Source organism: Neofelis nebulosa, chromosome 2 (genome assembly GCF_028018385.1).
Source record: "Neofelis nebulosa isolate mNeoNeb1 chromosome 2, mNeoNeb1.pri, whole genome shotgun sequence".
NCBI classification, from domain to species: domain Eukaryota; kingdom Metazoa; phylum Chordata; class Mammalia; order Carnivora; family Felidae; genus Neofelis; species Neofelis nebulosa.
This window is the reverse complement of record NC_080783.1, coordinates 1079189-1093033: the sequence shown is the minus strand read 5'-3', so window position 1 is coordinate 1093033 and position 13845 is coordinate 1079189. Positions and strand designations below refer to the sequence as shown.

The 13845-nt window shown below is 62.6% G+C and overlaps 1 protein-coding gene across 5 annotated transcripts in view; it reads left to right on the top strand.

Moving 5' to 3' along the window:
* LOC131494664 (G-protein coupled receptor 35-like) overlaps positions 1 to 13845 on the top strand; it is an 18055-nt gene extending 4210 nt beyond the window's left edge. The window contains exons 1-4 of one of the 5 annotated variants that reach the window (XM_058699153.1): positions 8707 to 9032; positions 9241 to 9453; positions 12255 to 12409; positions 12563 to 13845. In XM_058699153.1, coding sequence (XP_058555136.1) covers positions 12573 to 13496 — 924 coding nt within the window. In that variant the 5' untranslated portion in view covers positions 8707 to 9032; positions 9241 to 9453; positions 12255 to 12409; positions 12563 to 12572 and the 3' untranslated portion in view covers positions 13497 to 13845. Of the gene's footprint in view, positions 1 to 8706; positions 9033 to 9157; positions 9454 to 10486; positions 10600 to 12254; positions 12410 to 12562 lie in introns of those variants that run through there. The other 4 variants (XM_058699146.1, XM_058699158.1, XM_058699142.1 and 1 more) reach the window with 4 other exon arrangements.

The following is a 13845-nucleotide window of genomic DNA, read 5'->3' as shown; positions in this document are numbered from 1 at the left end:
CCCTGCATCAGATTCTGTGATGACAGCGCTGAGTCTGCTTGGGATTCTCTCTTCTTCTCTCTCTGCCCCTCCCCTGCTCACATGTGAGCTGTGTCTCTTGAGCTCTCTCTCTCTGTCTCTTAAAAAAAAAACAAAACAAAACAAAAAACAAGTGTCATTCAGACAGTATATTACCATCTTTTGCTTCTTTCATCCAGTTTGAAAATCTTTACCTTTTAACTGGAACAGCAGACCAATCACGTTTAATGTAAGTGTTGATACAGTTGGGTTAAGTGTACCACCTGACATTTGTGTACTGTTTATCTCAGCCGTTCTTTGTACCTGTTTCCTCCCTTCTTTGGGATCAAATGTTTTGTTCTGTATTCCATTTATCTCCTCTATTGGCTTATTTATTATAACTTTTGTTTTTTTCAGTGGGTGATATTAGGTTTACACTGTGCATATTTAACTTATTGATGACTGATGGGATATAGAAGGGAGGGGGGAAAGAAGGGAAGGGGAAATTGAGTCTCAAGAATGGTAGTCAAATATCTGGCCTGGGAAGCAAGGGGGGGGATCATTCTCTGAGACGGGGAACTTTGAAGGAAGATTAGTGTTCGAGCAGGAGGTGAAGGGGGGTCCTGTCAGTTTTGAACAAGTTGCACTTGAGGTGCTTTTCGGGCATCCAAGGGAAGATGCGTGAGAGGCAGTTACACGTGTGGTCCAGGAGTCTGGGCTGGAGCTGGCAGCTGGAGTCGGGCATTTGGTAACTGATGAACCAATGGAAGTGGGTGCATCTGCTTATGGAGAGTGTGTGATGGGGCAAGAAAAGGACCAAGCCCCATGCACTCCAATTTTGGGACAGAGGCGTGAGGGGAGAGTCCGGAGAGGAAGGAGCAGAACAATCTGGAGTGCCACCTTGGAACCAAAAGAGGCGGCAGCTAGAGGGTTTCAGAACTGGGGCAGGATGCAGGGGCGCTTGAAGGTCATTGGAAGCTCCATTTCTTAATTTGTGAACGTGCACATGACTGTACATTTAAATCTATTCAATACTTTATTAAAACACTGAACAATGAAGAACTCTGCCAAATGTCGCTGGGAGTCAAGACGGTGCCCGTTAGGTGCCTGCCGGGGTGTGGACTGCCCACGGTGGGGTCCGGACCTCAGTGTCTGAGCATCGCAGGGGTTTGAGGAGCTAGACTCCGCATGAGGACACCTCCTTCAGGAGGATCTGACCTGCGCCATCACACGGTCCTCTGGCAGGGCTTGGCAGACAGCTGGGACCACGGCGGAGGCCCGGTCTCTCATCTAGACTGCGCCTCTGGCTGCCACACGGGGTGGCTTTCCACAAGTCTGCAACGTGGCTTCCGGGAGTACAAGCCCCACCGTGGTGGGAGCTGGCCTAGAAGAGGAGGCTGGACCCCACTCAGCTCAGCACATATGTGCTGGAGGAAGTTAAAGTGGACAGGTGGGCACGGGTGGGGCTGGCAGGGAGCAGCCTGCTATGGGCGGACTTGCAGGATGGGCAGGCGGGGAGGGGAGAGCAGAGGTGGGGTGCTCCAGGTGAGGGTGAGCAGATCTGAGAGCAGGGCCCATGAAACTGTGTGTGTGCATGTGCGCGCGTGTGTGTGTGTCTGTGTGTGTGTGAGAGAGAGAGAGAGAGGTGCAAAATGAACAAACCTTTTGGAATCTCTAAAAGAAGAGTTTTGCTTGAACCCAAGTTAGAACAACTGCCCAGGAAACACGCCTTCGCAGGGAAGAAAGGCGTCTAGAGAATGAACGGTTTTACAGGGTTATATACTTTTCACATCTTGTAAAAGCTCCAAAGATTGGAGATTAGCGCGTAGCAGGAATCCTGAGTTCTACCATCGAGGGATGCGGGAGGTAGCAGCATCGGTCCATGTGTGAGGGACAAGATGGTTTTCCTGCAGGTACTTGTTCACAAGGCAAGTGCACAACATGGGCCACAAGCCAGGCTTTTTGGTTTGAACCAAAGCTTGATTTCTTTCTAAGAAGAAATCTAAAATGGCTTTGCTTGTATATCAGGCCTTTAAAGAGTTTGTCTCTCATCAAAACACACACGTGGGGCACCTGGGTGGTGCAGGCAGTTACGTGTCCGACTCCCGATCTCAGCCCAAGTCGTGATCTTACGGTTCGTGGGACCCGGCCCCATGTTGGGCTCTGTGCCGAGCATGGAGTCTGCTTGAGATTCTCTCTTGCCCTCTCTCTCGGCCCCACCCCTGCTCACGCACCCGTGCTCACCGTCTCAAAATAAATGAACATTTAAAAACAAAACAAAAAACCAACACAAAATTCTGGAAAGAGAATCTCGGACTCCAGATTTTTAGAATAAGCGAGTATCGAGTAAAAACTCAAGGCTTACTTCACGACTCCTTAATGCTTGGCTCTAACCCTGCCCTAACACAGTCCTAACCCTGACCCTGACCGCCCTCTGACCTCCCCCTCACTCCGGCCCTAGGCCCAGCCTCAACCTTGGAGGGGCCCACTCTCCTCCCTCTCCCCAGTCGCCGTCACCCTCACACCCCGACCGTGCGCCCCCTCCCCACCTCTGTGGCCCTCCCGCCCCCCGCGGCCCACCCGTGTCTGAGGGTCAGCTCAGCGCCCTCGCCGCTCCTTCCCTGGCCTTCGCCCCAGGTGCGTGCTGCATCCTCAAGTCTGCGCTGGGCAAGAGCCCGGGCTGGGCGTTCCGGTTCTCTCCTCTGCTCACCCCGGCACCCTCAGGCCAGTCCCTGCCCCACCTGGGCCTCAGTTTCCCACCTGGGCGGCGCAGGTTCGGAGCCGGGGCCGCGGAGGCTGGTGCCCAGGTGGGTGATGGGGGCGGCCCCGCCCCCCTCCGGACTCCCCTCCAGACTCTTGCCTTTGATGCCCTGCCCTGCAGAGCGGCCCCAGACCGGGCTTTGCTGCTTGCACCCCTAGGGCGTCACTTACTGTATCCCACGCCCTCTGTGGCTCTTGTCACAGGTGGCAAGCTCCAGGTGCTTCTTCAAGTTCAGGTGTGATGTTTGTTTTTGGCAAGCTACTCGACACATGAAGTGACAGGTCGTTGGTTTTTAAGTTTAAGTGCAAATTCATGGATTTAAGCAATTTTTTCGAGTTCCAATTCATGGAAATGATCCTCCTATTGATATTCAGATCATCTTATCTTTGGCCAGTGGGAGCGAACTCGAGGTCACTCCTGAGTCCTCTAGACAGTGGCGAAGAGTCTGGATCTGCTTCGTTCTCTAGGGCGAAACGCAATTCCAGGCTCATTTTATACATGTTCTGACCCAGGCCTGAGAGCGTCCGCTGCCCTCAGGAGCCCCTCTTTCTCTTCAGGAAAAATGATTCCTAGAGACCAAAATCTGGATGTTTAGGGTGCTTGCTTTTAGGTCTTGTCAACGGACAGAATTAAGATACTAACTTTTCTTTTTAAGATAGAACACAGTACAAGGATATACTGATACCTTTCACTGAAAATTCAGAGCTACGTACTTAAAAATTTCTGTTAACATTTATTTATTTTTGAGAGACAGAGACAGAGCATGAGCAGGGGAGGGGCAGAGAGAGAGAGAGGGAGACACAGAATCCGAAGCAGGCTCCAGGCCCCGAGCCGTCAGCACAGAGCCTGACGCGGGGCTCAAACTCACAAACCGCGAGATCATGACCTGAGCCGAAGTCGGACGCTCGACTGACTAAGCCACCCAGGTGCCCCTCGAGGTCTAGCTTCTATTCCTGTCTCCCTTCTCCTCCTCCCCACCTGTTCCTCATAGGTAATGATTTAATTTTAAACAAATTTATTGGCTTATCCTTCCATTTGTAAAACAGAAGCTGCTGGTGTGCTATAATAAATACGCATCAACACTATATTTCGTTCTTCAATCTATCCTGGAGAAAACCACTGAGTAATGGATAGAAATATTTCTCCTTCCTTTTTTACGACTTCCTGGTGCCCCGTGGTGTGGACGGCAAGCATCTCATGCCTCCAGGGCTTGACGGACAGACGTCCGGGTGGTTTCCAGGCCCCGCTTCACTACAGCACCGCGAGGGTAGACCTTCGAGCATCCTTTTCAGAACCCCACTGCTCTGTCGTGGGACAGATGCCCGGAAGTGTGGCCGCCGGGTCAAAGGGCAGGGCATCTCCAACGTTGCAGGATTGCCAGGCCCTCTCCACGGGGAAGATCGGTGGGCCATATCTGACGATGTTCCCCGCCTTCGATCGCTGCCGAGAGCTCGCACTTAGCTCTTCTGACGGGGAGAAGCAGAATTGCCGTGCACTTTGAGTTCACGTTTCTCATTTGATGAGTGCGTGGGCCCCTTTTAGATCTCCAGTGAGTCCTCTGCATCTCACATCTCCTTTTCTGAGAGTCTGTTCCTGTCTCTTGTTGGCATCTCGCCGACCTCCAAAGGCAGAGGTCCTGGGCGGAGACAAGGACAGGGGCCGACACAGAATGCTGGGCGGAGCGCTGCAGGGTGAGGGGGCGGGGGCTCCCTGCCCTGGCATCACCTGGCGCTGGTAAAGCGGGCGCTTCTTGGCCCGCCCCAGACAGACTGGCTCAGACGAGCCCAAGCCGGAGGCCATCTGCCCTTGGAGGAGGGGAGGCAGGGAAAAGCCCTCCAGACAAGCCGCTTTCAAGGGAGGTGGCCCTTCCCCGGCTCGGCGGCCGGCGCTGCACCTTCACAGCTGACTCTCGGGCAGGGGTGAGCCGCTGCTCTCCGCCCATCTCAATCCTCAGCCTGGGGTCCACAGGCATGGAGCCCCCCCAGCCCCCCACCTGCGCCCCAGCAGCACTGACTGAAAGAGGAGCCATCCCCGGGAGGATGGCCGCAGGGAGTGGGGAGGACTCCCCAGGCAGGGCAGGGAGCCCAGGGCCCAGGTCGGTTGGGGGAGGGGGGGAGGGTGTGCAGGGAGACCGCAGCCCCAGGCGTGGAACCTGGGGTGGGGGGGGCAGCCACCAGCCTTGCCTTCGGAGCCGTCTGGGGCTGAGAAAGGGGAAGGTGCCTGGGAGGGCAGAGGAGCACATCAGGGGTCAGCATGAGCAGGAAGAGGCGGAGAGGAACCTGCAGCGTTCCACCACTCACCCCACCCCCGGGTCCCCCAGGGGCTCCTCGAGGAGCCAGCCCAGGAGGAGGGGAGCAGGAGCTGTCGGAGTGAGCAAGCTGTCCCGGGCAGCTGGAGGCCGGCACCTGCCCGGGTCCCCGCTCACCCCCATCCCCCACGCCCCGTGCGTGCAGTGGCCGGCCTGCCGATGGGGCACTTTTGTCATCTTCGAGTGTCCAGATGTCCCGAGGCATCTTCCACCTCGGGGCAAAACGAGCAGAGGTGGCGGGAGGTGCCCCGGGTCCCTGGTCCCTGAGTGTCCAAGGGCACAGGTCGGGGGAGGCTGCCCACCGCTGCTGTTGAAGGGGTGGGGTAGGCAGGAGGACGGGCAGGGAGGGCGGCACCCACTATGCTCCTCGCTGAGCCTGTGCATCTGTGAGGCTGTGGGGTGGGGGTGGGGGCAGGAGAGCAGCCTGCCTCGACCCCTGGGGACCCTGTGCCCATGCTGCCCAGCCAGTGACAGGCCCTAGGATGTCACCAGCGGGAACAGCCCAGCCAAGGTCAGCAGACCTCAGGACCCCCTCAGGACCACCCCCCCCCCCCAGGACTCTCTCAGGATCCCCCCAGGAACCCCTCAGGCCCTCAGGCCCCCCTGAGAACTCTCTCAAGATGCCCTCACATTCCCCAAGTTGCCACAGTGTCCCTTGTGCTGTGGTGCCTTCTCCTGTCTGACAAGGCCCCCTTCCCCTCCTTGCTTGGGCCAAATCTCTGTCCAGGAAGGGCTGTGGACGTGCTGTCTGAGCGTCTGACTTGGCCCTGACCCTCTGTCCCAGGGAGGCCGAGCAGAGGCGCTTCCTGGGCCCAGGGCCAAGGGTTGGGAAAGGGGCTCCAGGGGCAAATGTGGCTGAAGGCAGGGTCTGTCTGGGGCACGGAGGGTTCACAAGGGGACGCCGAGGAGAAACGCAGGGAACAAGACCAGGAGCACCGCGCCGGGCACAGCCAGGGCTGCCTGCCCAGGGCTCCGGGGTGCGCATCCCGGAGGCGGGGCCTCTGTCCGTGGGGTGTCGGCGTGTGCCGACTGGTCATCGGCAGCGCGAGAGGCCGGAGGCCGAGTTGTGTCCTGAGCGCCGGCTGTCCGGCCCGAGGCCCGTAAGGCTGTTCTGCCACCCCAGATGTGCCTGCGGGTCCCTGGGAACAGGGTGGCCATCCTCCGGTGCCCCCTCACAGCCTGTCCCCGCAGGCCTGGGCCTGGGGTTTTGGCTGGAGGCCGGGTGGGTGGGAGGCTCTTATCCTTGACCTTGCCTGCACCCCAGCCACTTCCTGTGGTACAGGGGGGATGCCAGAGGGAGCAGAGGGAGGGATGTCAAGGGGGCAGTGTGGCCAGGAAGGTGTCACCGCCCCCCCCCCCCCACTTCCTCCCCCTGGGGAGTCGAGGCTGGTTTCTGAATGCCAAGGGAAGACCCTGGGCTGAGGACACTGGGAGAGAAGAAGCCCTCTTAATGGGGGACAGTGCCTGGGGGTGACCTAGGGACAGGCCCATGCGGTTCGAGAGTGTTAGCAAGTGACAGGGCCTCATTTTCCCGGGAGGCAGAGGGACCCTGGCTGCCAAGTGGAGGAGGGGCCCGAGGGGCCTGAGGAGGGGACAGGGCTGGAAGGGTCTGTGAAGAAGAGTGGGGGGGGGGGGTCCCAAGGCTGGGCCCCCCAGCTGAGGAGGGGAGGGGGACTCGGGTGCGGGGGTGCTGGGGGCAGCTGACCCCTCCCGGGACCCCTCCAGCCCCTTGGCGTCCTCATCTGGCTCTGGGCCAGACAGGGGGAGGGGGAGGGGGAGGAGGTTCCCAGAGACAGTTGCTGGGGACAGGGGAACAGAAAGTGTCAGCGGTGGCAACGGCTTCCGTGCCAGAGGCCCGGCTCGTTCCACCCCCAGGTGCCTGGGGTTAGGCCGGGCAGGGGTGAGGCGCTGGCCTCTGGCACAGCATCCAAGGGGCTGCCGGCAACTCGGGCATGAGGATTAACCATGCTCTGGTGCCACGTTTTCGTACCCGGAGGCTGATGCGCAAACCCACCGAGCAAAGGGTGAGCGCGGCCGGTGAAGGCAGGCTGGGGGGCCTGGCGTGCCTCGGCTTCAGGCTCCAACGTGGGGGGACCGGGAGGTCGTGAAAGACCCACCCGACCCCCAGTGTGGCTCGGAAGGTGGCCCCCTGGCCAGCTTTCGGCTCTGCTTCTGGGGGCTCCGCTCAGGCTCCCCCCGCGCCCCCCATCCCCGAACCAGAGGAAAGGGCCGTGGCTCCGTGCAGACAGTCAAGCCACGCCCCTGCCCGCTGTCGGCCTGAGGCTCCCTTCCTGCTCCTCCTGCAGCTTGCTCCCTCCCTGTCCCTGGCCACCTCCTCCTAGAAGCCTCCGGTCCTGCCCTCTGTGAACCCCCAGGAGTCGGAGGCGATGTGAGTGCAGGGCCCCGCTCCTGGGGCGCCTGCCTCAGCGTTGTGCCCAGCGTGGTGCCCAGGCAGGGCCCAAGCGTGGGTGCAGAAGAGGGAGCAGACCAAGAGTAGACGGTCATTTTAGGTCAGAGTGGACGCACATTTTGGCTCAGGGAGTCGACCCTGGGCGGCCGCATTGCCCAGTGTCCTCAGGATCCTTTGCCCTCTTCCTAGGCGAGGGTCCTGAATGCCCCCATTCTCAGCACTTGGTTTCCGTGTGACCCAGGAGGGAAGCCCCCCGGAGGCAGGGGCTCAGCGTTTCCTGGGCCCGCCCCTGGGCCCCATCCAGCAGCCTCCTGCGGAGTGACTCAGACTCCCGGGCTCACTTCCCTTGGAGGCTCCCAGCTCTCAGCAGGGCAGTGACGTGTCATCTTGACATCAGCCGAGGGGCCCTTTTCCCTCCAACCCCAACCATTCGGAGGGGCCGAGGGCCAGGAGGAAGGGGCAAGAAGGATCCACCACACGAGGGTTGCCACGTGGGTTCTGCGCGTGCAAAGCAGGAGCGGGGACTGGGACCCCAGGCAGGGGTGGCGGCCAGGGGGTGCAGGTCCCCTGAGCCCCAGTGCCCCGGCTGGTGGAGGCTCTCAGGGGCTCCGCGGTGGGTCTCGGGGCAGCGAGCCAGGCCTCGCAAGTGCTGCTTTGCGGAGGCCCGTCGCTATGGTTCGAGGCGGCCCGGCAGCCAGAGGACGGGCCTGGTCTGGCATCTGGAGCCTGCCCTGCGAGGTCAGGCCTCTTGAACCCGCGGGATCCAGTGGGGCTTGAGGGAAAGGACCCGGCCCCAGCCCCGCACAGGGAGGGAGCTTGGGGAGGGAAGGTTCTGACACCCCAGCCCACCCGGGGCAGACGCTTTCTGAGTCGAGGCCACTACTGTTTACAGGAAGCCCGTGAGCCTAGAATCCGGCTTCTTCCTCGGTGGCACGCGTCGCCGGCTGGATTCTCCCTTCGAGGCCGCCGCCGACTGGTTAAAACGCTTTAGGGAGGCCTCACTCCGCACCAGGCACTGAGGTGGCCGACAGCAGGCGAGTCCCAGCCACAGGCAAGAACTGAGTACAGGGACGAGCTCTTCTAATTCATGAGAAATTCTATAAGGAAAACCAGACCGAACGGGGCGCTAGGAAGGGGTGGGGCCCCCAGAGAGGGGCAGAGAGGCGGGGGAGGAGGGGGAGGCAGGCTGGCTCTGGAGAGCTGTGCCTGGGGCTGCTGTGGTGGGGGAGGGGGCCCTGGTCACAGGGCCAGGAGGCCCAGCCCAGCCACTGCCTTCTGGGGGCCTCGGTTGCTGCCTCCGCCAATGAGCAGGGGTGGTGGTGATGGCTCGGCGCAGAGAGAGAAGCCGCAACGAGGAGTCGGGTCCCTGCCACACTGTGCGTGCCGCGCCGGGCTAAGTGGGAGGGGGACGCGAAGGCTGGCGTGAGCTCAGAGTGGGAAGGTCGCCCCAGGAGGCCCCTGGAGCAGGGCCACCCGTGCGTGCGCAGAGCCACAGGAAGTCGCCTGTCTGGGTTCGCACCGCCGGCCCGGAGGAGCCTCTGCGCCCACACACGTCGGTGGGTCGCGGCGGGTGTGCCCTGGAGGGTGCCTGCGCGTGTGGCCTTCCCGCCGGGGGATGCTGGCCCTGGGGGCGGGGGACACCGACCTGCAGCCTCGGGGGGTGGGGGCCGCCCCTGGAAAGGCCCCTCATTCTGCAGGGTGGATGGGTAGAGAGGCTGGGGTCAAAGGAGCGGGGTCAGAGGAACTCTCTCGGGTTGTTTCTAGGACGCCCCGTCTCCGCAGACGTGTCTGGGGAGGCCATGCCACTCCCCACTTCCCTTCCGAGAAACTACCCCGGCAGCCCTGAGCCGGCACAAGTGGCAGTCCCGGCACCTGCGCTCTGTCGTCCGCCAACCCTGCCACCTGCCTGCCTTAAGGTCGGGGGACGGTCGGCCAGGGCTGCCCCCACTTTCCCATCTGGAGCCGGGAAGCTTGGAGGTGAGGGGGTGATGGGGCGGTCTCAGAGGGAGTGAGCGTATGGTGGGGGGAGTCTCAGAGGGGGTGAGGAAATAATGGGGGGGTCTCGGAAGGGGTGGGGGTGTGATGGGGTCTCGGAAGGGGTGGGGTGTGATGGGGGGCCTCAGGGGGGGTGAAGGTATGATGGTCTCAGAGGGGGTGAGGCTGTGGTGGGGTCTCGGAAGGGTGAGGGGAGGAGCTCAGGGGAGCATCCTGCCAGAGGTGCTTTGTGAGGACGATGATCTGGAAAGGAGAGCCGCCCTCCATGCGTGTGGGGGGGCATCCCGCGTGGGCAACAAATGGGAAGCAACTGGGGTCCTCCTCCGGGGCCAGAACTCCCACCTCACTCGAGACCCTGAAACCCACTTTGTGGGCTGGGACCGGCGCTTGACAAACTAGGAGAGAAAATGTTTGCGCGCCGTATTCCCGCCGCGGGGATCTTGGCTCCGTGACGCTTCGGTCACCCACGCGCATCCGTCCCGGATCCTGGAGTATTTCTTGCGCGGGGCCCCGGCTCCAGAGGCCTCTACGGTGCTCAGGCCCCAGGGTCTGCACCCCAGTCCCTGCCCCAGGTCCCGCTCAAGGCGTCTGTGCGGCCCCGGGGCCGTGGGGTGGGCCGGCCTCCCAGACCCGACCCCAGGCCCCTGTCGGGTCATTACAGAGGTGCCTCAGTGCAGAATCCAGGACACCTTTCCACTGGCGTGAGGAGGCAGACTGATGGCGCCATCAGGAAGGAAGCGGTACCCGGGAGGTGCCGCTCCCCTGCCCCCCCACCCCCCCAGCAGGAAGCTCCCAGCCCGTGTCACTCAGCGCTCTGCGCTGGCCGTGCGGCAGTGGGGCCACTAGGACACTAGGACAGCGGGGGCCCTGCCCTGGACACAGGTCCCCACGCCAGGGCCAGACACAGGCAGGACATGCGGTGCCATCGGTGGCTTCCGGACGGCCCCGTGCCACTTGGGCTGGACCCGCGACCTGACTTCCCAGGCTTGTACGGGAGGCGCCCCAAGGGACACAGATGCGGGCCCCCCCGAGCTGGCCAAGTGTTCAGGACCCCACCGGTACCTTCAAAACCATGCCAAGCCCTGTCTGGGATGGTGAGGAGAGCTCGGGCCACACTGAGGCCAGCCTGTGAGTCATACTCCCAGACACCCAACCGCACGCGGCCCCGGGCATCTCATCCTGCCCCCCCCCCCCCAAGGTCAGCCAGAAGGGCAGCAACCGTTCACCTCTGTTGGACCCGCCTCGGGTGGGGGGGTCCCACGGCGGCACCGTGACTCTGTGGGGCCTTGAGGTACCTTCCCAGCAGGTTCTAAGGAATCTGGGCTGGTGGGGGGCCTTGACCGAGCTGCCTGGAAGCTCACACATGCTTGGGGTGGGGGGGGGCTGCGGCCGCGAGGGCGGGGCAGGCAAGGAGGGAGGATCCCCATGGTCGGTTCTGGTGGGCTCGGGGCCTGTGGAGCCTGGCTGGCTTGTGGTCTGAGGGGCCTCAGAACCTGGGTGTCACTCACAGAACAGAGAGAAGAGCAGACTCCTTAAAAACAACAAAAAAAGGAGAGCGCCTCGTCAGGGGCGCGGAGAGCGGAAACCATGGTGAAGGCTCATAAAACTTTGGTTGCTGGCAGGGCCGCCCTTTGAAAATTCCGGAGAGAAAATGGGATAATTTGGTGGAATATTTCTGTTCGAGCTGAAATCTGTGCTCCTGCTTCCCTAAAGGACTGTGGTCTGGAGGTTCCCAGGGGACTGCGGCTGAGGAAACGAGTCCCCCTCCCACCCACCCGGCCGCAGGCACTAATGAATCTAATGGTTCTAGATATTTCTTCTCTTCCTGTGTGGGGAGGGCTCAAGGCAGTAGAGCTCGCCCAGGAACCGCCCTTCCTTACCACCCCAAGCGCAGGGAGCACCCCTCCCCCCAGGGCCTGGTGCTCCTGGGGGCGGGGAGGCCATGCTCACCCTGCCCCTCCAGGCCCTTCCAGCCGGGGGAAGCGAGGTGGGGGCTTGGTAGTGTGTTCCCTGTGCTAGGCACTGGCACACCGGTCACTCACACAAGTGCTCCATGACCCCACATGTGTGACACCAGAACCCCTTTGTGCTCGGGAGGCCAAGGCTCACCCAGCGCTCGGGTGAGTCCGGAGTCCAATCCCTACATCACAGGCCAGGCCCTATGTCACAACCCCTGACCAGGTCCACCCCGGCCCTGGGGGACCGGTCCCAGCCCTCCTGGGCCGTGTCGTGGAGCTTGTCCGAGGGAGGGGACAGTATGGGTGGTGGAGGGTGAGGCCTTAACAGTGGCCTTGATGATGATGGAGCAGGGGACGCCCCAGTGCCACCCGGAGGCCTGTTCTGAACCGTGGGTCTGGACCTCTGACCACAGAGGGCTCAAGGGGCCCTTGCGAGTGGACCCCAGGGCACAGCACTGGGGTGGGCGGGCACTCGGAGGGTGGTGGTGCCCGGGGTGGCACGGGAGGGAGGGAGGGAGGGAGGGAGGGGGGACAAGGGTGTTCTGGGGTTTCCTGGGGGGCTGTCCTGAGCTGCAGCCCCGCTGCCTAAATGGCATGTCAGCACCCCTGCAGCCAGAGACTGCGTGGGGGGAGGGAGGAGGGGGCAGTGGGCGGCCCTCAGCTCTCTCCTTGGAGCCACCTGGAGAGCGGCAAGGGCTGGGGCCAGGCTGGTTGCCCTTCAGGCTCCCTGTCCTGAGAGCTGGCACCGTGGGGGGCCCTCAGGATTTGGGCGCTGGCCAGTGGAGACTGAGCCCCTGAGCCCCTCCCACCTTCTTCGCCATCCAGGAGATCTGGTCCCAGCCCTGGGCTGGCTCGCTGTGTGACCTTGAGCCCCCTCAGGCCTCTGAAAGCCTCGGTTCCCCCACTCGTCCAGCGGGCAGGGGTGTGGCCTGGAGGGTGCTTCAGAACCCCTGATGATTTCTAGGATTTTCTCTGGGAAGGTGAGTTTTGGGCTACTGGATGTAACGGTGTGTGGGGGGGGGCATGCTCACCTCCTGCATCCCTGGCCAGAGGTGGGCAGGGCCTCGCTGGCCCCAGGGGCGACCCCCCCCCCGCCCCCGCCAGCCCTCCTCAGCCCTGCTTCTCTCCTGCAGCCGCAGGACCATGAACGGTACCTGTCACTCCAGTGAGCTCACCTGGCCCTACTGGGTCAAGAACGTCGTGGACGCCTACGTGGGCCTGCTGCTGGCGCTGGGGCTGCTGCTCAACGGCCTGGCGCTGTGGGTGTTCTGCTGCCGCGTGCGGCGGTGGACGGAGACGCACGTCTACATGGCCAACCTGGCCGTGGCCGACCTCTGCCTGCTCTGCGCCCTGCCCTTCTTCCTGCGTTCCCTGAAGCAGGGAGCCGAGGACACGCTGTTCTGCCAGCTCTCCCAGGGCGTCTACCTGGCGAACAGGTACATGAGCATCAGCCTGGTGACGGCCATCGCCGTGGACCGCTACGTGGCCCTGCGGCACCCGCTGCGCGCCCCCGCCCTCCGCTCCCCACGGCAGGCCGTGGCCGTGTGCGCGGCGCTCTGGGCGCTGGTGACAGGCTCGCTGGTGCTCCGGTGGGCCCTGGGGGTGCGGGAGGGCGGCTTCTGCTTCCTGAGTGTCTCCCGGCAGAGCTCCAACACCACGGCCTTCTCCCTGCTGGGCTTCTACCTGCCGCTGGCCGTGCTGCTCTTTTGCTCCCTGCAGGTGGTCGCTGCCCTGGGCCAGGGGCCGGCCGCCCACACGGACCAGGCAGAAGCCACCCGGAGGGCCACCCGCATGGTCTGGGCGAACCTGGTCGTGTTCGTGGCCTGCTTCCTGCCCTTACACGTGGTGCTGGCAGTGCGCATGGCCGTGGGCCGCAGCGCCCCCACCCCCGCCCTCTGCTACGCCCTCTACGTCACCAGCAAGCTCTCGGATGCCAACTGCTGCCTGGATGCCATCTGCTACTACTTCATGGCCAAGGAGTTCCAGGAGGAGGCGTCGGCACTGGCCTCCATGCCCACCGCCAAGGCCCACAGGAGCCAGGACTCTTTCTCTGTGACCCTGGCCTAGGACGCAAGTCGCGGGCACGCGGGCCAGGTCCCGGGCTCTCCGGGAGGTGCTGCCTGCTGGGGGCGCCCCGGCTCACCGTGGATGGGGGCAGGCTCCGGGGGGCCTGGCAGGGTGGCGACGACCCAGGCACGGACCCCGCGGTGGTGACGCGCCCATCCCCGGGGTGGAAGAGGGTGGGAGGACTGAGCGAGGTCAACCCCTGGGGCCCTGAGATCGGGCCAACACCTGCAGTGCCCAGGGTCTGGTCCCCCCGGGGTACTGGGGTGGACGCTTGCTCTGTGCCTGGAGACCTCAATGGCCAGCTTTCTGTGGCCAACCTATAGCGGTTGGAATAAAGGTGTTCCCCTGA